The sequence below is a fragment of the Squalius cephalus genome (assembly GCF_949319135.1).
Source record: "Squalius cephalus genome assembly, chromosome: 7".
NCBI lineage: Eukaryota > Metazoa > Chordata > Actinopteri > Cypriniformes > Leuciscidae > Squalius > Squalius cephalus.
In genome coordinates, this window is record NC_137128.1 from 37,553,061 (window position 1) to 37,579,857 (window position 26,797).

Genomic DNA, 26,797 nt, shown 5'->3' on the forward strand with positions numbered 1-26,797 from the left:
TGTTTACGCAGCGCACACATCTCTGCACTTTCTCCTGATTTCTCTCAACATGGGGACAGGGCAGATGTTAGTCAATACATGGGAGAACAAAGTAACTTGCATTACTTATTTGAAAAAGTAACAGATTATCAGATGTAATTTTAAATGTAATGTGTTACTTTATAGTTGAAAAAGTAATCTGATTACGTAACTTAATGCGTTATCCCCAACACTGCTTGACAATTGATCTATTATAAATAAAAGTATGTAATTTGATATTTACATACTTATACTTTATTTGTATGTAAATATCTGATAACGGATAACGGCTGGATCAATGGAGAGAATGGATTAGGTGGGATCACCTTCGTGAGGAATAGGGGTGGACGTTTCTGTTTGCTGTTGAAAGCTATGAATCAACATTAATCAGCAGTTAAACTGGAAAGACAGTGAGCTCTTCTCAGAACCAGTCCCAACCTCCCCCACATGCTCTCTCTCTCTCTCTCTCACTCTCTATGGGTTGAAGGTCACAAGTCATCCCCACAAGGTGAGTGCAAACCCTGGAAATCGTCCTAGATGTCCACCTGACCTTCAGTTATCGTTGCATTGCGACAACCACCTGCTCTTGCAGCCTTACTTGAAGATTAGCTTCTACTAGACTGGTTTACTGCAACTCACTCCTCACAGGCCCTCTTGAATCCATCCAACATGCTATTTTATTAGTCATTCAGCTGACACTTTCTTAGCCAAAGCAACTTACAGCATATTTGTGACAGGAGAGGCCCACCCAGAGCAACCTGCGGTTAAGTGCTCTGCTCAAGGGCGAAACTGTGATGGAGGATCCCAGTAGCTCTCCACTTCATGAATCACAGCATCAACCTTCAGATTACTAGCTCAGATCTTTAACCATTGAGCTGCTGCCCCCCCCCCCCCCCCCCCATTCTAAAATGCTGCTGCTTGTTATATTATTCATCATCCATAAATTCTCATATTATGTATTTCCTGAGCTCCCTGTGTAAGTGTGATTTAGCTGCCAGTATCAAATTCCACTTAGAGATTCTAGCCAAGAGTGCAGCCAGAAGCCTTGGCCCCTGTTACCCACAAGCTATGACCCGACCGTACAACACAGTCCATCTGCAGCAGCACAAGTTTCTGATATCAAATATTCAAGGTAACATAAGAGCGTGGTATAATTTAATCATCATTGCCCTGACCTAAGTCTGCTTCAGCCATTATTCATACATGACCTGACACCTTTCCAAAACTCATTTAATGAAGCACGTGGCAAGTTTAATAAAGCAAGCGACTCTTCATAACACTCTCTTAACTGTTCGGAGTAAATCAGCTTCAACCTGACACCTTAAACAAGATAAATCTAATTGTTCAAGAAAAGTAGGACATTCTTTTCTGAGATACAGATCAAAGAATTCCTGCGTTCTGAGAAATGCTTTGCAATTCCCTGTTGTACACGGTGGTCACAAATCGATAGCCAAAGGCAAAGTGAGAACTCAATGCTGAAAATCACATCCTGTCAAATTTTAAAGAGCAAGTATAATGGATGCATGAAGCCCAAAACCTCTCCTTTTTTACTGAGCTAAGCAGCACCGCTGATCCCATACCACCATTGCATCTGTTCTATACGCTATTCTACTCGATTCTATTCTATTCTCTACACAACTCCACCAGCAACCCCCACCCCCTCTCACCCAATCGTTTATTTCCTATGTAAGTTTAAATCCAGTTTGTCTTGTCAGAAACAAATTGTGAATGAAATTTTCAAATTAGGGTACGTTTACACAATAATGATATATGATATATATTCCTGTGCGTTTTTTGCGTACAGACAATAACATTGTCAAAATAATCCCGTTCAAACGGATCAACGAAAACTGCTAAAAACGCTGTATTATACATGCCAGGCCAGTAGTTGGCGATGACAATTTCTAAAGAAACACTACGCACTTATACACTAAACACTTAATATGTCACTATTTCCATGAATTTGCGTTTGTGTAGTTTACACAGAGACAATAACGGTATTGTTTTCAATAACTTGCACTTTGAAACCTGTTTTCAGACCTTTGCATTTTCAGGCCCCTAAAATGCTGTTGTTGTGTAAATGAGCGGCCATAATAACGCATAAAAAGGTGTCGTGTAAACAGCTCCCTACACATGAGACACAGGGAAGTAAAAAGTGTGCTGGTCTGATATATTTTTCTATACATTTTAACACTTTTTTTTTTTTTTTTTACAGTGTCCTAGTGTTACCATAGTAATAACAGTAAAAAATGCATAATTACATGCAACTAACCCTCAACCAAGCCCTTATCATACCCTAACCCTATTGTAATACATGTTGTTAATTAATATTACTCAGTACTTTAATATATAATTACACTGTAAAAATAGCCTTGTTTCCATTACCCTTCAAATTGTGCAAACTGAAATTGCGAATTAAAAATATGCCCAATGGAAACACGTAAATTTCGCAAAAACTCCCATATATCGCAAACAAATAATTACACTCGCATGAAGTGATTTTTCTGGCAATTCGAAAAAGGAATATTTCGCAAAACTGCATTGGAAGCAGTTTTTTCGCATTTACAGGTCAGCAGGCGTACTTAAAAGTTGATCATTCTTTAAAGATGACTCGGTATGTTTAGACAGAAGACGAAACAGAGTTCTTCATTAAACTCATAAAAGACAAAAGTATTATGGGAATACTGGATTCTAAACAACAAAGAAATGCCACAATTTATCAAGACCTTGAAATAGATTGGAGGGGAAAACATCTCATATGTGCCCGCTCCCCAGTATAAGGGGCTTTCCTTGCCATTAATGCTTGGATAACATGCCTATGAATTCTTCCATTAAAAATAATAGCTGTGGTGGCTGGGATATACATAAAAATTAAGTTTTAGTCCCATAACATCGGTTAATGGAAATTTCGCAATATTTTTTTATCGACATTTAGAAAATATCGCTAAAGTTTTGTGCAAATCTGTAATGGAAACGCAGCTACTGACAGCTTAAAATAAAGTGTAACCTTTTTCTTATTTCAGCCTATCGTCCATAAGCACCCCATTGCTATGGGAACAACTAAGGCAATTAACTGCAGGAAGTTACCAATAGTTGGCTCACCCATCCTGCAATAAAGCTAATTACGTCTCTAGAGGTGCAGGCTGAGAATCAAATGTTTAATGACCTAAAACATCAATTCATATATAAAAATTAACTATATACTATAAATATATGCTGTATAAATACTATACTACACTAAATAAATACTATACAGTTATATATATATACTGTAGGCATATATAAGTGTGTGTGTGTGTAACAACAGAAAAAAAGGACTGCCCCACCCAATGTTTAACAACTTAATTTAATCCCTTCCCAGATACACTGGGCTGGCAGGGTGGGGGCAAGTTGAATTATTAACAACAACTTGTTCCAAAATACACACATACAGACACACACACACCACACTCACCACACAACATCTTATCAGCAAATAAAGCATTTTTTAATCAATTATTCACACTAATATGGTGTGGAATACCTCACATGAGGGCCTGGTTAAAAGCCCTGATTCAGTCTGAGAAACCACAGATACACTGGAGAAAATATGTGCAGCTGAATTGCAGATACTGTATGATCCATATCCTGATAAGGCATTAAGAGCACTGGACAGAAAATGGGCCATGAATAATGTGTGTTTGTGTGTAAGTAGGCAACAGAGGTTTAGTGTCAAGCTTGGGGATTCAAAGGAAGTTGTTCATCTGCACTCTAATGCCTTACAAAGAACAATTTCCACTTAACCAATATTAGCATTCTTGCTTCTCTTATGTATGTCTCTTAAGTATCTCTTGCATTGGCACTGTCTATGCAGTTACTTTTGTATAATCGCTCAACCGATACAGATACCAGGACCACGGAGAGCTACACAGACCAGGGGCACTTTGTCAAGCTCTTTACTTCAGTGTCACAGCAGCACACAGTGTCCTTATCTCAGCGCCACAAAGATAACAGGCAGTATCTCTGGCTCTACGGTGAGCGTATGGTGCTGTTTTACTACCACAAACGGCAGCTAGAAAGCTTAAGTGATTTGATTTCTGGTCACTCAACTCTGGCGGTAGCAGTTGGAGTTCGTGCTCTGCCTCAGCACCATGGAGAGCTCCAGCACAAATGGGCACTCATTACACACTACAAAGTGCATACTGCAAAAGCACAAAACTCAGAGTGTGATCAAAACACTGCTTACCTGCTTATTAAAAGGCAAGCTATCACTCTCTACACAGTTATTTCTACAGCACTTTATACAATACAGATTCTTTTAAAGCAGCTTTGCAGTGATAAACAGGAAAATAACATTCAATGATGATCAAAAGACAAAAGTAAACATTTATTATTCAGTCGAAATCCGAGGACTCCATCATAAACATTAAGGAGAACCTCAATATTCAGATTAGTGTTGAATCAGTATGGGTTTTTTAATGATTGACTCTTAAACTTTTAAATTTGCTCCCCTAATCTTGAGTATTTTGTTACATCTTTGTGTACATCAATTCCAGCCAAGATTCAGCAAAGGCATAAATGGGATTTTTTTTTTTGTATTTGCATTCAATTTCCTCTCTTTATTAGGGTCATTTATCAGTTATTAGAAATCGTATTATAGGCTGTCTTTGCCTTTAAGGGGCTGCATTCTCTGTAAAGCTGCTGCTGGAACAATGAAAAGGGCTGTACAAATAAATTGGATTAAACTGAATTGTTATAATGTATAATTAACTGGGCTGTTCCCTCTGTGTGTGGGCGCTTCAGGGTGTGAAGTGCATCGGGTCCACTTACACAAACGCATGGTAAAGCAGCGCCCATCCTCGTGGTCTCTCGAGCGCGTCGTAGATGAGGGTTTGGATCCGTCGCGTCCTGATATTATTCCTCTTCACAGGACGCGTGTAGCCCAGGGGCGTCTTGGCGAGCAGACCGATGTTCTGTGAGCCCCTTTTGAAGTCCGATTCCCTGACCGAACCGACGAGAAGCAGCGCGCCGTCCCGTTCCTGCCCCGCGCACTGCTCCAGGTCTCCGGCCAGCGCGCTCTTCCGCTCGCGTGAGTCCTCGGCGCCGTTAGTGGCATTTCTGGACCTGATCCCCATGTTCACTGCTCTCGAGCCTCGGCGCCGCGCGTGTGGAAGTCCGGGATGGGGCGCATGCCATGATCCGGACAGGGAAAGCGCGAGCTCCTTAGTCGCCGTGGGTCATTTAAGGACCTCGTTCAGGGAGGGAGGCGCGAGGATGGGCTGTGGATTGAAAAAAACATTCAAGTCTCTCAAACGCACACACGCTCTCATACATGGCCTTAGGTTGCCTGAACAGTTCTCGAATGTGAATTCTTCTCACAATGTGAACGGAACAGTACTAACATACACTGGCAGTGTTTCCCGCACTATCACAAACGCAACACCACGACTGAACATACGAGTGTACTCCGACTCCCGAACCGGTTCTTCTAAGTGGATCCAAAACACACAGCTCGACCAGTGATCCGATTCCCGAAGGAATGACTCTTACGAGCCAATTCATTTTAGTGAATAAAATATCCTTAAATAAAGAAATGATAAAGATAAATCAGAGCGAATGCAGAAATCATCCGATTCACATTCTGAACACGTTATTACATCTGTCATATGAAACTGGAGATGAAACAAGAGCCGTCACTGCTGTAGTTTATATATGGCTACTTAGGGCATGACAGCATGTAGTTAGAGGTACACAAGGCCTACGTAATCGATGGTAGGCTACTTCATTAAAAAATAATTAAGTAATGAATTAATAACATTTTTGTTTAGTATTTTATGTAGCCTACCAGCATAATAGGACGACAAGAAGTCAGTGAAAATTCATTAAAAAGTAGGTGAATAGCCTACTTTAAAATGTATTTGGGAATTGTTATAATTAGCCAATGTTCTGTTAAAATCTAAAATGATTTCATCAGTTGAAACTGCTGAAGGCAGCATGCAATAAGATTTCACTTTTTTTCCAAATAAGCTATATTTTCCGCGAGAATAGCCTACTAAAAGAATATATAATGGAACCATCGGAACTGGAATCCTCTGATTCATTACGACTTCCATCTGATCACAAATACCTGGTTAAATGGAAAATCTGCGGTATTAGCTAAATGCCGACTGGCTCAACAGCGCTGACAAAGAGCATCTGGTTCATCCGCAACAATTGTATCCCCCCAGCTCATGCCTTCAGCCGACACCGGGATGAGCAACACACACCGATGTCTGAAAGCATAAATATAACGGCGGTTCTGCTGTCCGCTGTACACACACACAGCTGCCTTACCGTATTCTCCGCGCGGCCGCATGATTGCTGATCCGAATTGATCCAGTGTTCTGCCGTTGCTGGTTGAGATGAGGGAGGAGGCTCAGACGGTGGCGCGAGACAGAGAGCTTGTGGGCACGTGACACACTACTGACATAGCATCTCTGCGCCCCGGCAATGCATTACTGTGGATGCCATCGCAACCCAAAACCACGAAGAGGCTGCTCGAGATGCTTTCACATGAATCACACAGCAGAAGATTGCATTCCCCCTTCCTCTCTTGTGGACTGGTAATCTTAACCTAAACAGTGAAGTGCACGTTAAATAATCAGACTTTAGTTTATACAGCAATGGTTAGGCTACTTGAAGAACCTTTAACGTTTTTTTTATGGTGGGAAAAAAAGGTTTGTTAGATTATTAAAATGTTCTTCATTCTAAAACAAAAATGGTTCTTTTGAGATTTGATCACTGAAAGGTTATTTGGGGAACCCAAATGGATCTTCTATGGCATCTAAGCCAATGTTACATAGTATGCATTGCTCATGAAACAGTAGGCGAACAATACCCAGATTACCTACCGCATCTGCTGATATTCTGCACAATAGTTCACTACCAAAGCTTATTTTTGATAAAGACATAAGTACTTTCATTTAAATCTAGTACCATGTTTAATTTGACCTTAATTTCTAGACAATAATTATGCCATTATAGAGTATAATTAATTATAATAAATAGCAAAAAAAAAAAGAAGTAGCAAAGAATAGTCATTCTTTTTATGTATACCTGATTAGACACACTATAGGGGTCTTAACTGTTCTCAGTAAAAAATGTGCATTGTCTTAAAGTGACAGCAGCCTAATATTCCTGCTGTTTATGTTTCTAATCACTTCCTGCTCTTGACTGAAAACCTTTTGTAACTTTAATAATGATTCATCTTTATTTAATTTATCCATTGAAGATTATATGTGATGTTGGTTTACATTTGATTACTTTATTCAATTTCTGTACCTGAAAACTTTATACCTAAATAAATAACCTTAAAAGCGCTGTTCATTTTATTTGGATGTTTGCTCTATTTATTGGTGCTGTTGCTTGTAGTTTGATTATTTCTTATTTTCTTTATATTTATTTGACAGTAGTCCTTTTTCCCCCTGAACATAGCACCTAAAACCGTGATAAAAACCAAACCGTGAGTAATTTGAACCGTTACACCCCTAATGTATATGTCAGACTGTAGCTGTCATATACAGAAAGCTAGTCTATAGAAAATGAAACATCAGTATAGGTCTTTTCTGTTAAAAAAAGGATAAAAACTAAGAGCTATATACTGTAGAAAACCTCAGTGCAAGAACTGCACATAAGTCTACTCAGCATTAGACGTTTGCAGTGACATGTATCTCCCCCTCCCTTGTTTTATACTCTCTTTGCTTTGCTGTGTAAATTCCTCCTTTCACCGCATCTCAAGTCCCAGAAGCCCCTCTCTAATTTCTGCTCAATTCTAACACTGACAGACCTGAATCTGCAGACGCCTTGTATTTGTGCATGTAAAGAATTAGAGGGTAAAAGCACCACAAATTTGCTAAACGTAACTCAAGGTTTCTTTTTATCTCATACACTATTGCTGCTTATTATATTTACTATTAATTTACAGTAAATACACTTTGTGTACAGTAAAACTGTATATATATATAAATACTGTAAATATCAATGATAGTGCCAAATAATATTCTGAATAATATGATGTATGCAGGAACACATTTTTTAGTTTGGTGTTGGAGCATTTGAACCTTATACTGTGGGTTGTGGAGGTACAAAGACAAAAAAAGGTTGGGAAACACTGCAATAAAGCACTCTAATCTGAAACTGAATCCGAGAATCCCACAGTGAAGCATTTCTCAGGATTTCATTTATCATTAATGAGATTTACACTCTTTCTGAGAATAAAGTTTCTTAGGTTTCAAATCTCACACATCAGAGCAGATGAGAATAGTCAACACACACAGGGGTTTTACAGTATACGTGCTGTCTTATTTAAAGTTGACTATTTTCCATGAGGATGCTTTTTTAACCTCTTTGTTGGGTGTTGTTTAGACTCTACTGCGGTGGGAGTATCTAACCGCTCTCTGCTGAATTCAGATGCATTATACAGGGCTAGTCAAGATGGCTGCTGAACTACCTCTCTTTTTCACATGCACACACACACACACACACACACACACACAAACTCTATAGACGTAATGGTTTTTATACTGTACAAACTGTATATTCTATCCCCTTAACCCTACCCCTAAACCTAACCATAACAGAAAACTTTCTGCCTTTTTACATTTTCAAAAAAACTCATTCTGTATGATTTATAAGCTTGTTTCCTCATTGGGACCTCAAATTAGATCCCCACAGTGACACAAGTCCCCATGAGTCTGTGTGCATTCAGGTTGAAGGTTGATAGAAACGCACACACACACACACACACACACACACACACACACACTCACACACACACGCACACAAACACGTGTTTTCATGTTTTATGGGGACATTCGATAGACATAATGATTTTATACTGTACAAACTATATATTCTCCTCTGACCCTAAACCAAATCACAGAAATCTTTCTACATTTTTACATTTTCAAAAAACATGATTTATAATCATAAGCTGTTTTCCTCATGGACAAGAATTTTGGATATTGCCATCTTTGTGGGGACATTTTGTCCCCATAATGTAGGGTTTACCAGGACACACACACACACACACATCCGCAAAGGTGTAAATTCACATTGTTAAACTCAAAAACTGAAAGGTACTGCTTAAATACACAGCTTTATGGGACACTCTAAGGTGACCCCAGTGCATCATGGGAACATACTTGTAAATCAAAGTACAATCATGAATCTCTTTATCTTTGGCCTTCTCTGCTTTGCTTATCCAGTCATCCACATCAATTCAAATCCAGTCCCAATTCTCTTTTGGGATGAAGCAGTTGAAGTAGATGCAGGCTTTCTTAATTCCTCTTTCTATGAACACAACCAGATTACAGCCATAAATTTGTGTGATTTATAAGCCATAAATTTAAGTGCTCGTGATGTCAAGCAGCTAGGAGAGATGCCGTTAACCTTAGAGCTTCACAGAACGGCCATAGTTCAGCTCAGAGAGCCTGTGACACCACGCTCTGACATACACATCCCTCGGGAGAGTAGGATCCTACGGCTACAGAAAGAAATGGAGGAGAGAGAGAGGACGAGAAAAGCTGGGATGAAAAAGACAAACCGATCAATAAAAGTGAAGTAACATCAAAAATGAACTAACTTTAAAGTTAAACTCTTGGAAAGTCAGAGCAGGCGGCATCTTCTCCTTGTCAGAGATTGGAGGAACAGCGGAGCCAGGGGAGCTGAAGAGACGGGATGAGAGAAAGAAAAGAGAGCATCTTTGTCAGGTTGACAGGGGGTGAATAATTCAGTCTATGTCCAGCTGCTGGCTTAAATCATCATGTTTTATTCATTCGCAACATTTTCAAAAACCTAAAATTCCCATTGGATACATTAGGACAATAAGTAACACATCTGGAACATGATTAACCTTTGGTTGGCAATTCCTATAGTGTGAAAAGCATGCAGTACACATTTCAAACAATTTACTGAATTTACAAACACTCAAGACACACAATATTTAGCAAATATTTAGCGCAATACAAAAATTCTAAATCTAAAAAAAGAGAATTAAAAGTCTAAACAAAGAAGAAAACACAGAAATGTTATGATAAAGTTTGTGTTCACCAACACTGCATTTATTTTATAAGAAAAAATACAGTAAAAACTGGGAAATGCTATTGCTGTCACAATTATGTTCAGTTTTTTTTCATGGACTTTTAGTTTTTTAATTTAGTTGCTGGTTTCACTTTGTTTGATTTTCCCGCTACTCTTTTGTTACCATGGTTACCGTAATTATGAGTTTGTTTGTTTCAGCTGTGTCTAGTTTATCACCTGATTTGTTATAGTATTCTTGTATCTTGAGCGGTCACGTCTGCGTTAACATTTGTTCCTGCCTATTTGCGGTGTATTATTATTAAAGATTGTGTTTGAACTTCTTTATCTACCTCTTCAGTCTGTCTTCCTTCACACGCGTGCTGACAAAATTATGAAATATTATTACAATAAATGTTTTCTGTTTTAATATATCTTAAAATGCAATTTATCCCTGTGATGACAAAGCTTGAATTTTCAGCATCATTACTTCAGTCTTCAGTGTCACATGATACATCATGTGATGTATCATGAAGATTTATTATTATAGCCTACCATGGTCTCTGAATACTCGATTCTGATTGGCTGGAAGGTGTGCAATAAGTAGGGGATAATCAACGGCTAGTTGTGCATTAAACGATTTTAATGCACAACGTGGAGGCAAAGAACCGCCCGACGCGAAGCGGCTTTTTTAATTCTTTAAAAAAGAAAGGGGGAGAAATAGGACAAAATCATTTCAACCTTTAAAAATAAAATTGGCTTCAGAAGTCTGATGTCATAACTACAGGTGCTCCAACGGTTCAGGTTTTTAAAAATCTGTCTTACATCAGACTACTGCCTCTTTTCCTTTGGGTTCTCTGAAATCTGAGATTGTTTCAGTGGAAACAAGCTAAAAAGCTAAAAATGGAAATCAGTTACATCTCTCAAATTTAATACAGATTCAGGAATATGAATGATTAAGCAGTGATAAGGCATAGGATGTCATCAAGTCCCAGGTCAGATGATTATGCTGTCGACAACAACTCAGTGTATAATCAATGTCAGCATTATCAGGAGGGTGCTTCTCTTTTTCTTTTTTTTAATTGTCCATCTTCATCTGCCTTCAGTCTTCACTCTTCACTCTTCACTAAAGGAGCAATGTGCTCTGCATGCAAGACATGGGCTATGTTTGCAGTGTATCATTCTTGCTCATGTTCATGTCTCCTGCACTACAAGAAATCTGTTAAATGACTTTATTCAGGAAATTCCTAACAAACTTTACTAAAGCAAGGTGCATTTTTTAAGAATGTAGAAAAATAGATGCTTTATTCAAACACTTTAATAACCTTTTAATCGATCTATTACAGTGAGTAACAACACAAATCAAACGCAAATAAGCACGCAAAACAAGGAACAGAGAAATAAGGTAGATGCACCATTGTTTGAAACTGTGCTAGAGAAGTCCTGCAACAACTTCTCTGCGTCAACAAACAAGACTTCTGTATAGGATGCATGTTTTCTCTCTAATGAGGAAGCATTAGACTACTGAGAAGTGCACATGCAAAACCAAAATGGGCGTTTACCAATCAGTGGCTAATTTCAAACTACAATAAATGTTTTTCAACTATTTTTTCAACAGACTTGCTAAAATCATGAAGGCCCACCCCTAAACCAAGCCCGCAGTGGATTAGAGCAAATCGTGGTAAAGCGGTTGAAAATGCACATTGTGGTTTGAAAACACCCCACTGATTGAGAAACACCCACTAGTGTTCTGCAGAGATACATGCCTGAATGATCTTGTGCTCATCAACTACAAATCACTGTTAGTTCAATGTCACTGTCTCCACCCATGTGTGCTGTTGGCTTTCATCAAAATTTCAATGCTGATCCAACACACTTTAAACATTGAAATGTCAGTCTCAACCAAAATGATGGTTTGGATCAAAACTCAACATTGTATCAATGACACCATGCTATCTGGGTACTGTTACTTGCTATTACTAAAAGTCGCAGGGCAGTGTTGATAAGTTTCTGTGCTCCTATTTCTGTGTGTGCACAGCGCAATCTCCACTCTCTCTATGTGCGAGTGACGTATGTGTATGTGCACTTCAATGAAAACAAGGCATTAATATAGAACGGTGATTAAAGTGACCTGGAACTACCTGTGCATTAAGTAAGGGTTAATGCCCGACGAGGTGTTCATTGTCAGGTATCAATGGACGACGGCGAGGCGTGAACCGTCCGACGCGCAGCCTCTGCCGAAGTCCATTAATACCTGACAATGGACATCTCGAAGGGCATTAACCCGCTTATACCATGGTCACTTGCCAAATAACACATTTTTAAAACATTAGTTTATATTTTAATTAGTTTTACAATCGAAATCTAAAGTTTTTACAAACAATAACTTGGTTTCCCTGGTTACGCCTGACGGTTTATTTACTAGGTGTCCTCTATCACTTTTTAATGGACACCCTGCAGCCAATCAGAATCGAGTATTCACCCAGACCATGGTATAAACGGTTTTATTGGACACCTTTTCAGACAGACCATGGTATAAAACCGTTTAATGCACAGGTTATTCCAAATCAGTTTTATCACCATTCTATATTGATGTGCTGTTTTCATTGAAGCGCACATACACATACGTCACTCACACACAGCATTATCTAACTGCTAGATCTAACAAGCCGTCACTGACGAAAATAACCGTCAATTTTACCCTTCCGGTCAAATATTGCGCTGAAAACATCATTAACAGCGTTGAGTTGACGATGCTGGCAAGTGACCATGGTATAAGCGGGTTAACCCACGGCTAGCTGTGCATTAAACAATTTTATTGCACTTTGCGTAGGCAACCAGGTTCTTTGCTTCCACGTCATGCATTAAATGATGCTTCATTAAACAAAGTTCAGGAGGAGCACGTTCAAATAGGCTAATCAATCCAATCAATTTGTCATCAACAATTACCATGTTGTCTATCCTATCAGCATGAGAGGAAGTATATATATATATATATATATATATACTGTGTGTATATATATATATATATACATACATACATAAATTCACTCAGTCGACTCACCTACATTCCTCGACAGTTTTCAGCATCCCTCCATCCCCCTGACTCCTCGCTCTTGGCTTGTTCCTTCCACAGCCAGGAATACGGGGGGAGTACTCTGGGTTCGGGCCGAATACCGAGCCCGGAGCCCTCTCCTCAGGGACGGCACGGCAAATACTCACACCATTTATTCTATCTGACTTATTTTTAAGTGTGAACTCGTGAAAATCATTTAATTCACAGTTAGCTGTGGATTATCCCTTACTTAGTGTCAATGTTGAAAACAGTTTTGCTGCTGAATATGTTTGTGTAAGCTATGACAAATAGAAAGTGTAAAAGAACAAAACATTTTGTAACATTATAAAACTCTTTAATGTCAGGAGAGACATAATGGACTGAAGAGGGCGGGTTTCTATGGAAGGCCTGGAAACAGTATATAACAGCTTGTATATACTCTTGTATGTTTATTTTTTGTTCTTTCTTTTTGTTCGTTTGTCATCTTTGCTTTATTTTTCGTAAAGTATTATTTTGCTTTGCTTCAAGCTATGATAAAGAGACATCCAGTCTTGCATTGTGTTCTTGTGCATTTTGGGGGCGGAGCAATGAAGGGAGGGGTGTGTATGTTTGGCTTGATTTTAAATATCTAGTGTTTCTCAGAAATCACTTACTGCACCTTTAAGGCATGAGACATTCTTGTTAAATTTCCAATTAAACTTTTCACTTAAATGGTTGTGCTGATAATATAATTTGTAAAGAAAATGTTGGTCGTTGTTACATTAGAAAATCAAAATACAAGCTAAGACATTTGGCCCCCTCTGTATTTTTATAGAATCTGGTTAGCCTGAAAGGAATGAATTAAAATAATCTCTAAATACTGCTCTTTGAAGTGTAATCTGTTTACTCCATTGAAGCGTCTCTGAAATGGCTTTTATGAGATTTAGTCCAGAACAGCACAGGGCTGTTTAAATGTCAGCAGTACGGTAAATTACTCATCTGCTGACAGGAGTTTTTAATAAAGGTGGAAATGAAACTAGCACAGCCCATCTGCACATATCGATAATTCACTTTTACACTCATAAAGCAGCAGGGGAAAAGACCCAGGCATAATCCTGAAGAATAACACTTAAACACTGATGAAAGGTACATACCTGCTGCTGACCCTGAGTGTGAGCTATAAAGAAAGCTTGTGTACTGTGATGTGTGTTTGACCTTGTGTGTGTGTGTGTGTGTGTGAGCTGTAAGGAGTGTGAACTATAGGGTGAGTATATCTTCTTGCTTTCCTGAAAATAGAAATACTGCAGAGAAATGAGCTCATCCGTTGGCAGTTACACATCTGACCTCTTCAGCGCACAAACACACACACAAAACAGTATTTACCTTCAAGGACTTTTGATGAATAGAAAGTTCAAAAGAACAGCATTCATTTGAAAAAGTCTTCACTGTCACTATTGTTTAATTGAAAGCATTACTGCTGAAAAGAAGTAGTAATTTCTTTAAAGTGTGCTGCTCTGAAACTGTGTCGCCTCATAATGCTTACTAACCACAGACTAATTGGCTTTGGCAGTTTATTTTCAAATGGAAACTCATTGACATAGACCTTATTCAGAGCAGCGATATGACGGGAATGAAAGTGAGGCTGTGGGGTAGACTTAGGCCTACTATATTTTTAATGGCTTCCACTGTAAAAAAAAAAAAAAAAAAGAAAAAAAGGATGTAGGGCAGGCTATAAAGCTCCTAGATCGTGTATAATTTTCCACAACTCATATTGTCTGGGGTTTTTTGTTTACTGAAATCTCTTTGAAACTTATTTTTGGCAGCGTTTCGTCAGCAGAACAATCCAAAAACACATAAATTAACAGTATAACCCACTGAAGAGATCACAGCCTCGCTTTCATTCCCTTTAAAAATCAAAGTTGGCGCTGCTGTGAATAACAAGGTCTATTAAAAGTTCACTTTGCATGGCCTATTTTAGAAAAGTTGAATCATTTTAATTGTAATGATGCTACGACTACTAATAGTTAGAAACAAATGACAATTTAAATTAGTAGGCCAGAGGCATCGCAAGTAATACATTTTCACACATCCTGAAAAACACACCAAAACAGGCATTTTTTATTGCAGGCAGCTTCATTGATTATAATGGGAGCGATTTAGTTTTGATGCCCGCATTCAGTTTAGACATGGCATAAGAGACATCTCCTCCTTTATATCAGACAGACATGACTGTAAGTCAATAAATGAGTATCTGAGTGAGTGTGTATGATCGAGAGAGTGAGAACCCATTGATAGTGAAGGATCTGTAGCAGTGAAATATTCAGCGAGCTTTAATGAGACTGACAATTACTCATCTGCTTAACTATACGTCTAATGAAGAGTGCTAAATATATCTCACATTATTTCATCACACGCACAGTTCCACAAGCTCAGCAGAGAGGGAGATTACGCTTATGCTCACTTGCTGTGTCATTTCATATCATATTCTCTCTCTCTCTGACTTGTTCACATAAGTGGAGGCACTTCTGGATCATCCAAAAAGTCCTTTGACACTGGCCTCTCATCGACGCCACAATGCTGGTGAGGCTGTGAGAGTTGCAGGGGCTTGTGGGAAGACTCCTTTCCTTTGGGAACAATGTTGGCCAGACTCCCAGCCAGACCGGGATCCACCTCCAATAATTCACGCCCTGGCGCTGCCCTGCAGAGAGACAGATCTTTCTGAGATTGCCGTTTTGTTGTATTTTAGGAATTTATTAGTCTATAACTCTAGTCTAACTGTTCAGTCAGCACAATCCCTGCAAAATTGGTCGGTTTCCCCACCTGCTCTTTGCAAAATCCCATCCAACACAAAGGCACACCCTATATGACAAATTTGCCCCTGTTTACTTCATGAATAAATGTCCTAGTTCTTATTGTGATTCATCAATGCACTAGACTGGGTAAACCCAGCCCGATCTGCTGGCGATTTGATTTGGCCCTGCAGCTCAGGCTGGAAACCTGTACATTCTTCTATCCTGCTTCCGTTACAAATTTGCGGGGACCAATCACAAACTGGCTTATCCACCTGGCGCGCTATTCGCGGGTTTAATCCAATCCAATTTCTTTAACCTCTCGGCGATTCTAAATGGCTTCTTTAGTTTAGCAAACAAATCGCTCGAGTGGGTGTAAATACCACTCACTTTCAAGGTTTTTTTTTTCTGCACAACCTGCAAAAATCACTCTATGCCATTGCTGCTTCTGCAAATCGCTGATCAATGCTCCAAACCAACACGTTTGTTGACACGTTTCCTGCCTGGAGTTTTCGCTGCAAAGTACGTCACCTGGATCATTGGTCTGATTGGTTGAAGGACTATCCGATTGCGTACAGACTGTCATTTGGACTATGCCCGTTGATCACGCCTCTTGTGCAGTAGAAAATGCAGAGCAGAATCCCCAGACCAATGTTCAATCTTAAAAGATTGAGCTTGGTCTGGTGATAGCCAGACTATCAGTGCGCCATATTCTAAAAAAAAAAAAAAGTTACGTAAGAGACTGCATAATCTTAATCTATAAACCTCTCAAATGACTTTTCAGACAAAACAGGCCATGTGGGTGAAATCAATAATAAATTAGGGGTATTTTACAGTTATAGAAACATCAGCGGCAAATGTTAGAAGGTCTAGCCGAGGTGCATGAGTGTTGAGTGCCCAGAATAAACCGCAGATTTGAGCTTTAAATAAACATACATTTCGTGACACAATGGCAGTAGAATTTTTAAAAATATACAGGTTTTCTCCTCCGCCATTGACGCTTGCTGGTTGGTGCGAGATGCATTTTGGGATACCTGGCTGTCTCAAGTTTGCACAAGTTACCTCCTGATGCATCCTCGATAAAAGAGGTAGAGCAAGAACACATCCAGGGATTTGAACTGTACTTGGCTAGCTGAGAACTTTGAATTGGAACAGCACTTGTGCAGCGAATGATGAAGTTTCACAAGTCCACAAGTACAGACAAGAACACATAATGAGAAAGGGCTCATGTTTAGTCACTGCTTGAAAAGTAGTAAGCAGTGAGGTAAGCTGATAAATGCCCATTAATACACTACTGCTGTCCACCATGACAACATCAACATGTTGTACTTGCATGGAAACACAAATCCCAGTATGATGCCCCACCCATCAAAATAACAGATAAATCAGCCCTGACATGCTGTGGACTCAAACTGAACACAGCAGGGCTTTATTTAAACTGTTTGCTAGTACGATCCAGGACAATTTCTGCTTAATTATTTGACTACACAATAACACTAATACAGTATGTTATTTATAGTACAGTATTAGAGCCCCTCTTTTTATCTCTACTTGCACCTCTTTCATGGTTTAAGAATGAATCACTGAAAATTTAATTAGTGCGGCAACTGAAACCTGATTGGACTCTGAATTACAGATAGTGTGCAATTACATTGTACTTTCAGAGCCAATCAGTGCATCGGCGGGTACATTATCACACACACAGATGATTTACAGAAAGTGCAATGATTTCCTCAGAGGCAGGAACACAAGCACAGGTGTGTTAGTGTGTGTATGACCTGAGGGTCTCAGTAAATAATAACACAGGCGTTTGTGTATATGTGAGAGCATGAGCATCTGACCTCGCACAGTGTGTCAGGAGGTCAGGAGTAATAATCAGGTTCAGATAATGTCATCCATCAGGATGAAGTCAGAGCGAAAGTGTATGTGTTTGTGAGGGGAATGATAGTAACTGGCTTATTTGCATCTTATTTGCATTTTTATTAGGTCTTTAATGTTATACCCTGGTGTTCACTTACTGCACTGATAAAGCGACTGAAGGACACACACAGACACATGATCGCACACAGACACATGATCGCACAATGGAATGAAACCTTAAAGTCATCGAACTAATTCCACAGCCACAAGGGTTAATGCAAACATGCATTAAGACCCATTAGGCGTGCGTGCACACACACACAAGGGATATTGTTCTGTGTGAAAGTGAACCCCACAAGCCCTGCTGCTGTGAACTGCAGAGATAAAACTAGAGGATGAGAGGGAGGTCTATAAAGAGAGATCAATTATAAGACAGATAAGCGTGTATGTGTGTGTGAAGAGTTCAGATGCAAAAGCCTCTAAGTGCCATCTGAAATTTTCTTGATCATTTTTATCAACCTCGTATATTAAGTTTCAGTAATTTCACTTAAATGACAATTAATAGGTAATCTCCACTGCCATTTAAGTGAAATTACTGAACTTAAATATACGAGCTTGATAAAAATGATCATTCTAGAAGAAAATTTCAGATGGCACTTAGAGGCTTTTGCATCTGAACTCTTCGTGTATATATTGCAATTTAGTCTTTTAGCAAACTTAGCTCTAAAGCCACATTCCTAATGAGAAGCTCAGTGTCCCTGGAGTGACCTGCAGTTGAGTGTTTTGCTCAAGGACACAACTTCGATTCTTGTCATCTTAAATGGATAGTTCAACCAGAAATTAAAACACTGCCACCATCTCACTCACCCTCATGTCATATGAATGCCAGATTTTTCTTTTTTAGTGGAATACATAAGTTATTTAGCAGAATTCTGTTTTAAGATTTGTGTATTTGATATGTGAACCAAGATTAAAAACTAACCCCGACTCTGACCAAGGTTACATTTATTTGGTCTGGAGTGGTATAAAGACCAAGATCATAATATTAAGACATGAATACAGATGTGTGTATGTGACACACACATTCACATAGACAGGCAGCTGAACTGCAACTGAATTACCTGGGCTCTTTCTTTGTTTTCTGGTTACTGGTAACACTGGTCGGCCTTACTGTGGGTTTCTTTGTTTTTATCTCTCCATGTGCCTAGAAAATAAACACAAATATATCAGATATATTTTAAGGCACAGGCTAGTTTTACACAGTCTAGATATGTATACAAAAACTTGTCTACTAAAAAAAAACTAGTAAATGAACTGATCATTCAACCAGACTTTCAGAAAGCTGTTAGCAGGCACCTTTATACAATCCCATTCCAGTTTCACTGCACTTCAAGTGGGTAGTTGACATCTATGAACCATATTTTTAGCGCAATTTTCCACCGGACAAATTGCGATTGTTAACTCATGATTTCTGTTCTGTGCGTCTGTGCGCACCAATCTTGCACTTCTATCTACTCCTCAACCAGACCACCTAGAGACTTCGGGTTTTCGGCATTATGTTAAGGAAGGTCTAATCTCGGGAACGCACAAAAAAAATCCAGGAAAATATTTACTATCTCTTAGTGTTGTGATCCCATGAGGTGAGAAAATTGCGCTAAAACACTCACTGAGTTTTTATTACTTGTTTTTAGGATGTTAGGTTAAACATTACACTACCATTCAAAAGTTTGGGGTCAGTAAGATTTTTCTTTTTTAATGTAATTCTAATTTCAAATAAATGCTGTTCTTTTGAACTTTCTATTTATCAAATAATCCTGAAAAAAATGTATCAGTTTCCACAAAATTATTAAGCAACACCACAGTTTTTAACAGTGATAAGTTTCTTGAGCAGCAAATCAGCATATTAGAATAATTTCTGAAGGATCATGTGACACTGAAGACTGGAGTAAATGGCTGCTAAAAATTCAGCATTTCATCACCGGAATAAATTTCATATATCAAAACTAAAAACAGGTATTTTAAATTGTCATAATATTTCACAATATTGCTGTTTTCACTGTAAGTAAATGCAGTCATGGTGAGCTAGTGTACATAAATGTATAAGAAAAGGTTTGTAGTGCTGTGAATGGTCACCATTTTTTGCATCTTGCAACATTTTTAATTATATTTTTGCATTCAGTAATTAATTTTAAATGTACAGCACGTCACACCACAGGACGTGTCAACTTTCTCAGCTAACTATATTATGGCATAGTTCTGGGATTATGTTTAAAGGGATCATTTTAACAGATATTATATTTTATGAGATTTCTCTTGCTGAAGTTCATGTTGCACATACTGACAATCAGCTGTTTTATTTGTCGAATATAAGCTTAATGAGATTTTTAGATCATCAGGTTTCATTGAACTTATTACACATGGTCACTGAGGGAATAAACCCCCTATATATATGAAAACTGGAATGGAAATGATGTTCAAAGACATCAGGTGTTTGAGGAGTGTTTCAGGTGTACCAGCCGTACCAGAGGCAGGGTGAGCAGCAGGTGGCCGGTGGTTTGGGATCTCTGTGCTGTGCTGTTGTCAGGTGTCACTTCTGCAGGCAAAACCAGCTGGAAAACCTGCACACACACATACACTTTAATTAATGTGGGGTTTCAAGCACTTGCCACTGTAAAAGTGAACTACAGTATAAACTAGTCATAAACTCATTTCCATCAATACTGAGAGTCACACACACATGTACATCTGGGGTGTGGTGAAGCGAGAGCCGTTACTTTGTGCTGGTCTGCGGCAGATTTGTGAGGAAATGAGGCAGAATAAAGAGTGTAGATTTACTGCTGGCTAATCAGCTTTAAAGGTCAAACTCATCAGATGAGAGTGAGAGAGAGATGGAAAGAGAGAGAAAGAGTGATGGATAATCTACCTTTCCTTTGACGGTCACTCTCACATATGTTGGCTGAACATCCACATCCAGCAGGGAGGTGTCCATGTGCCTACAGCACAGAAGAGAGCAATGTGAGTGTGTGTGCTGTTAGGAGAAAAGTTACTAAATGACGACCAAATACACTCAAAGTTCACGCAGAGAGAAGTAATTTTGGGGTTATGTTGTGGCGAGTGTATCTGTACCTGTAAACATGTAAATCCAGAAGCATGCAGTTGTTCTCGGCCTCAGTAAGACTGAAGTCCAACCTTGCAGACGGAGATCAGATTGAATAATTATATCCAAACTCAAACCGCTACTGTAGTGTTTGAGTATGTGTGTGACCTCATTCATGTCGCTGCTTGGAGTGGAGCTCTGTTGATATAGATTTATGATATAGGCTATATCTTTCCTGTGTCCTAGTTCAGCCATCTTACATGTTGTTGATTCTCACTATAAATAGAATTGTGTTTTCAGTTGTGCTTTTACGACTTGCATGCCCTAGTCTTATTTAGCCAAAATTCAATCATTGCAGAAAATTCAAATGTATCATTCCCATTTTTAATTTTTCTTTTTTCTGTTTGTATTCCCTCACTGAGCTATGGCCTCATGCACACCTGTGTTTGGACATTTGCATTTTGTATTTTCTCCATGGGTTTTGGGGGTTTTGTTTTGAATGTTGGCTTGTTTCTTTTAACCTGTTAACTGTCACCCCTTTTTAAGCATTGACTTGAAAATGCACTGAGCTTAAATGGTTGTAATTAATGAACAACTTGCAAAACAGACCTACGGTTGGTTTCTTTTTACAGAAGACACTCTACAGATGACACTCTGCAAGTGAAAGCAATTTTATACAAAATATATATTTTACAAAATATTTTGGACTTGCTTTGGAATTGCTACAAAATTAAAGCCATATGTCTAACCAAATTGTGTTCCAAATTTGCCACCAGTGACACCCATACTCCACTGAAATGATTTTGATGCATTCCCCTGTGACAAATTAATACATTTCTGTCACAGAATCCCTTCTATCACAAAACAGTGGCCAAATATGCAACAGTGTTTTGTCAAGATTTGAAAAAGATTTGATTTAAAATCCTTGGGAGCCCCAAGGTTTTTTAAAGGTTTATCAGCACCATTTCCATGGTAACGCAATGTCCAATTTCAATTTTTCAATTTTTAATGTTTAAATAAACTTACATGAGTCCTGACCCTTTCAGATCAGAAATTCAAAATTATTGCTACACCATTTCTGACAGTATGGGTAAAAAGGTTTTTATCTGTGTGTGTGTGTGTGTGTGTGTGTGTGTGTGTGTGTGTGTGTGTGTGTGTGTGTGTGTGTGTGTGTGTACTTTGGCTCGTTGAAGTTCAGCACTCGTCCGTCTGCAGTGATCAGAGTTCTGGGGGTTTTCGTTTTAGGCTTCTCCCTGTAGAAATAATCGACTGCTATAAGTGAAGGCGTTTACAGCAAAGACATTCAAAAGCTTAATGTCTTTCTCTCTTTGTATCTCATAAAAATGTAAAGATGGTGAAATGGCATCACAGTGATAATTAGATATAGAGACCATTACAGTGATTTAAACCCCTTCTTAGTTAGCAAAGTACCTCTCTTTCTCATTGGCCCTCCTCTTGTCCTCCAGATGGCGATGGGTCTCTAGTCTGGATTCTGGTGTGAATGCGCATGGCTTTTCCCAGAATTCCCTCTCCTTATCCTCTGCGTCTGTGTCAGCCTTGGAGCTTGATTCTGGATTTTGATGGGTCCCATTTTGGTTCTCAGAGAGCGATCTGTGAGAAATCATTGCAGTTAAGTCTAATTAAAGAGAAAAGCACACAGGACAGGCACAAAGCAGATAACCCTCACTGTTTTACCGAAAATTCCATAGTACGTTCACATTCACAGAAAATTCCTCAATGTCAGGTGCTTCATTCTTAAAGAAGCTTTACTAAGGGGATTTTTGGGGTGAATTAGTATAAAATTTGTGTGTACCTTCCACTGTGTGAATTATACCCTGATTGCTGAGAAAAAATATTGCTTAAATTCATTTTTAAAAGGTCATTTTCAGGGTACAGTCTGTTAAAGTTAATCTCATACAACCCAAAATTGTCTTCAGTTTTCCAAACTTCAGTTCTCCTAAAGACACTCACTGGTTTATTTGAGGATGCTCCTGCTTTTCCATGGTTGAGGTCTCTTTCAAAGCACTCCTCTTCTGCTTCTCTCTCTTCTCTAAATACTCCGCCTCCTGCTCTAAAACGCGTCTCCTGACTGCATCCAGTTCCTGCAGGGCCTGGATACGCTCAGCTCGACCAATTTCTTTCCCGTCCAACCACTGCAAAGCACAGAAGACAATCATTCATTCCAGGGGCGTTTCCTCCGAGGAGGCAAGGGAGGCAGTGCCTCCTCAAAATAAGTGTATAAATCACTTGTTTTTCTAAAGCAACACTGTCCAACAGGAACACCCGCATGTAAAGTAACAGTAAGAGTCCGCGTCTCTCATGCCTCCCCTGAGCCCGTTGACTTTTAACAGACCCCCTAAACCGTGCAGTGGTTTTGGTGGGGGGTAACTGAGAATGAATGGGGAAAGTCACGTGAGAGAAGGCAATGCCTCCATCACGCTATGATTGGTTATGGTTGGATGTGATTGGTTTGTGTGATAAATCCCACCTCTTGTTTTCGTGCGCGTTCGCGAATCAGTCTGATTGAACAAAATGATGCCGTTTAGGAAGACTAATTAAAAAGTAAATAAACTTTTCAGCCATTTAGATATCACTGCTTTATCTCATGTCAAAATCAAACTTGAAATGGACTGAAAACATAATGACTGTGGGTTTTTTTAGTGCGCAATCTTCTTGGTGAAATTAAAGGTAGGTAGCATCTTCGCCTATGATTTACCGAGCTTGATAACTGATGAAAATAAGTTGACTATTAAAAAGAACAGCTGAACATCTAAAATACAAATAAAATATAGTTTAAATTGTGCCTTTTAGTTACTATTTAGAATAAATGTAAAAATGCTTAAAAAACTATCTTGATGAGATTTATACTTGGTTTTTAATAAATAGAACATTAATTACATAGTTATTATAAAAATACTAAATAGAATTTTATTTGGTTTCTTTTTTTAATGTAGGTTGATGTTTATTTAACCAGGAAGATGTGAAAACATTAAGTGTAACAGGGACATGAATTTACATTTGATTGATATATATAAATATATAAATAAAACATTAATTAGCCTATACATATAAAACATTAAAAATGGAGGACTTTGCCTCCTCATATCAGAACACCACACACCACTGATTCATTCATTGGACGAGGCTAAAAATGTCTCTGTACTGTGCAGTACCTGTAGTTGAGGCAGAACTGCCACCACATACTGTCTGTATCCGTGAAAATCAGCACAGGGGTTTCCCACCAGGTAGAGCTCTCTGAGATGAAGGTTCTGCTTCAGAGACTCCACACTGCTCAGCTTTCCCACGAAATTCACTGTCAGGTCTAGTTTCTGTAAGCTCTCGCAGCCTACAAACAAATCAACACAAATATATTACTATGCGCATATAGAGTACATGAACTGGAGTGAAACAAAAACCTCATACAGTATCTTCTGGTTAGAGTATATTTGCAACAAAACACACCATGCTTTCAAACAAAACCATTCAAAAAGAGTTACATTTTAAAATGATAAATCCATGTAGATATACTGCTAAAATTAAGTAAATTAAGTATAATATATAAACTGTTGGCAATAGGTTAATAATGAAAAGAAAATCAATGAAACATTCTGTCACCTTCTAAATTCTCAATGACTTCGATGTTGTTCAGTGCCAGATTGAAATATTCCAGCTTCTTTAGTCTGCCCACATTTTCTGCAGAAACAAAGTTAGACTATATGAACAGCCATTTATTTAACGTTAGTTGTTGTGTTCCCACTGACATGTACAGGAATGTCAGATTACCTATCTTAGGGATGAGGTTGTTTTGTAAGTAGAGGATTTTGAGGTCTCTGCACCATTTGTGGATGTGCTCGATCCTCTCGATGTCCTGCTGATGGAGGGAAACCTCCTCCAGGGAGAAGATCTCTCCATTATTGTGTTCTGCTCTGCGGCGGACCAGATCCTCACTGACTGAGCAGAAGAGAGACAGTAACGTTAGTTAGCTGCTAGTTTATCTGTTACCAGCTAAACCGCTAATACAAAAAAAAATCCCATTAGAGTTTATTTGGGAAGAAATATTATTTATTTAAAGATGCATATAATATATAAATGATCACTTAAAATAATTAATAAAAATATAGTCTTCACATAAAGAATAAAGCACTTACTGCGGACCATGGCTTGCTCGCGGTAGTGTTAGCCGTTGCTATAGAAACGGACACGCTGTAGAATATGCATCAACTGGTGCTCGTGTTTTCCATACTGTCTATGGTGTTTTCAGACGTTTCCGTTGAAACATTCCAGCAGAGCAAAACACTAGAACTGGACAATCATTCAATATTAATTTCGACAAGAACAGCTCTAACACGATGTAATTCCTGCACATGTTTTAAACTATGTTTGTAGCTTTTTATCAAAGAAGCAGAGGCAAATTTGCGCTCTCGTTCCTCCGTTTATATTCAAGTAGCAATTCTGTCATCTAGCGGTCAGAGTGAACACTAACAGTCGACAAGACAGACGATGGATGTAGATTTTGGAGATGCTGAGTTGGAACCATAGGGTTGGAACCAGTTTAAGATTTGCGCGACCGACAGGTTTGAAAAACGCTTGTGTAAATTACAATATTAACTGAGCTATACATACCTGTCAACACTCCCGTTTCCCCAGGGAGTCTCCCGTATTTCACACCCATCCATCTCCTGCCCCCTCCAGATTTATTTTTTACAGCCATTTTTGATCATATTTACCAGGGGTGCCATTAATTCTGACCACAACTGTATTTAGTCAAGAACGAAAGACTTGAGAGAATATTCTATGTGCAGCAGTTTTTAATAACTAAATCAAAAATAACAATAATACTCCTACACACACAGGCTACACTCAGAAAAAATGGAAAATACGAAAGCAGTCACTGGGATGGTACCCTTTAAAAGTGTTCTAATATACTTTTGCTACCAATATGTACCTTTGAGGTATAGGCTAATGCGCAGTTTTTAGATACAAAGGCTTACCTTTTGAAAGGGTACCGCCCAGTGACAGTTTTTGTACCTTTTTTCTGAGAGTGTAGGCAATCTCAAGTCAAGTCACATTTATATGGCGCTTTTTACAAAACAGATTGTTTCAAAGCAGCTTTACAGAGATAACAGGAAAATTATGCAAAAAAGTTTGTATCCAGAAGAAAATAGTGTCACAGCTCAGCTTAAGTAAGTTCAGTTATGTTTCATTTTTGTTTAAAAAAAGTTATTAATTTATAGTTCATTAATATTTATATAGCCGCTCTGGAGTAAACCGTGATGTCATCGTCCAGCTCAGTTCAGTTCTTGTATAATAGTGTCATTGCAGGCAGATCAATATTATTGTTGAATATTAAATTAAATGTTAATTTAACAACTAAGCAAGCCAAGCCAATGGCAACAAAGGTGGAAAATGGCGAAAGTGGCAAGGAACTAAAACTCCATCAAGTGGCAGAATGGAGAGAAAAAACCTTGGGAGAACCCAGGCTCAGTCCGGGGGGCCAGTTCTCCTCTGGCCAATGAATGAACAGTGTAAGATTATGATTCAGGCAGAATCATAATTATGTTTGGAACAATCAGAATATTATCCAGTTCCATCTGGTTGAAGATCGGAGTCACGCCGGTATGGAGATGGGTTTGTTGAGGATCAACATTGGCAAGTTTTATCTGCCTGGAAGAGGATGTGTGTCTTTTTAAACTCCAACTAGAATTGGCAAGTTTTTTGGTGGCGCGAAGAGATATAGAGCTGAGTATCATCGGCATAACAGTGAAAACTAATCCCATGCTTCGTAATGATATCTCCAAATGGTAGCATGTACAGACTGGACAGCAACGGTCCTAGTACTGAGCCTTGTGGTACTCCATTCTGAACTTGTGATCGATAAGACATTTCTTAATTTACTGCTACAAACTGATAATGGCCAGATAAGTATGATTTAAACCATGCTAATGCAATTCCACTATGCCAACA

General features: G+C 38.7%; 2 protein-coding genes across 2 annotated transcripts in view; both read right to left on the reverse strand.

Annotated features, from left to right (window-relative positions):
* kcnq3 (potassium voltage-gated channel, KQT-like subfamily, member 3) overlaps positions 1 to 5,224 on the reverse strand; it is a 42,501-nt gene extending 37,277 nt beyond the window's left edge. Inside the window, exon 1 of the mRNA XM_079875362.1 lies at positions 4,828 to 5,224. Coding sequence (XP_079731488.1) covers positions 4,828 to 5,132 — 305 coding nt within the window. The 5' untranslated portion in view covers positions 5,133 to 5,224. The remainder of the gene's footprint in view (positions 1 to 4,827) is intronic.
* A 10,309-nt stretch (positions 5,225 to 15,533) lies between these two features.
* On the reverse strand, positions 15,534 to 25,046 carry dnaaf11 (dynein axonemal assembly factor 11). Its single transcript, XM_079875402.1, has 12 exons — positions 24,982 to 25,046; positions 24,617 to 24,784; positions 24,449 to 24,526; positions 24,007 to 24,179; positions 22,805 to 22,986; positions 22,265 to 22,444; positions 22,012 to 22,086; positions 20,863 to 20,925; positions 20,660 to 20,729; positions 20,259 to 20,354; positions 18,858 to 18,940; positions 15,534 to 15,785 (listed from the first exon to the last, which is right to left on the reverse strand). The coding sequence occupies exons 1-12, from the start codon at positions 24,989 to 24,991 to the stop codon at positions 15,593 to 15,595; spliced, it is 1,371 nt and encodes a 456-aa protein (XP_079731528.1). The 5' UTR covers positions 24,992 to 25,046; the 3' UTR covers positions 15,534 to 15,592.
* Positions 25,047 to 26,797: the final 1,751 nt, after the last annotated feature.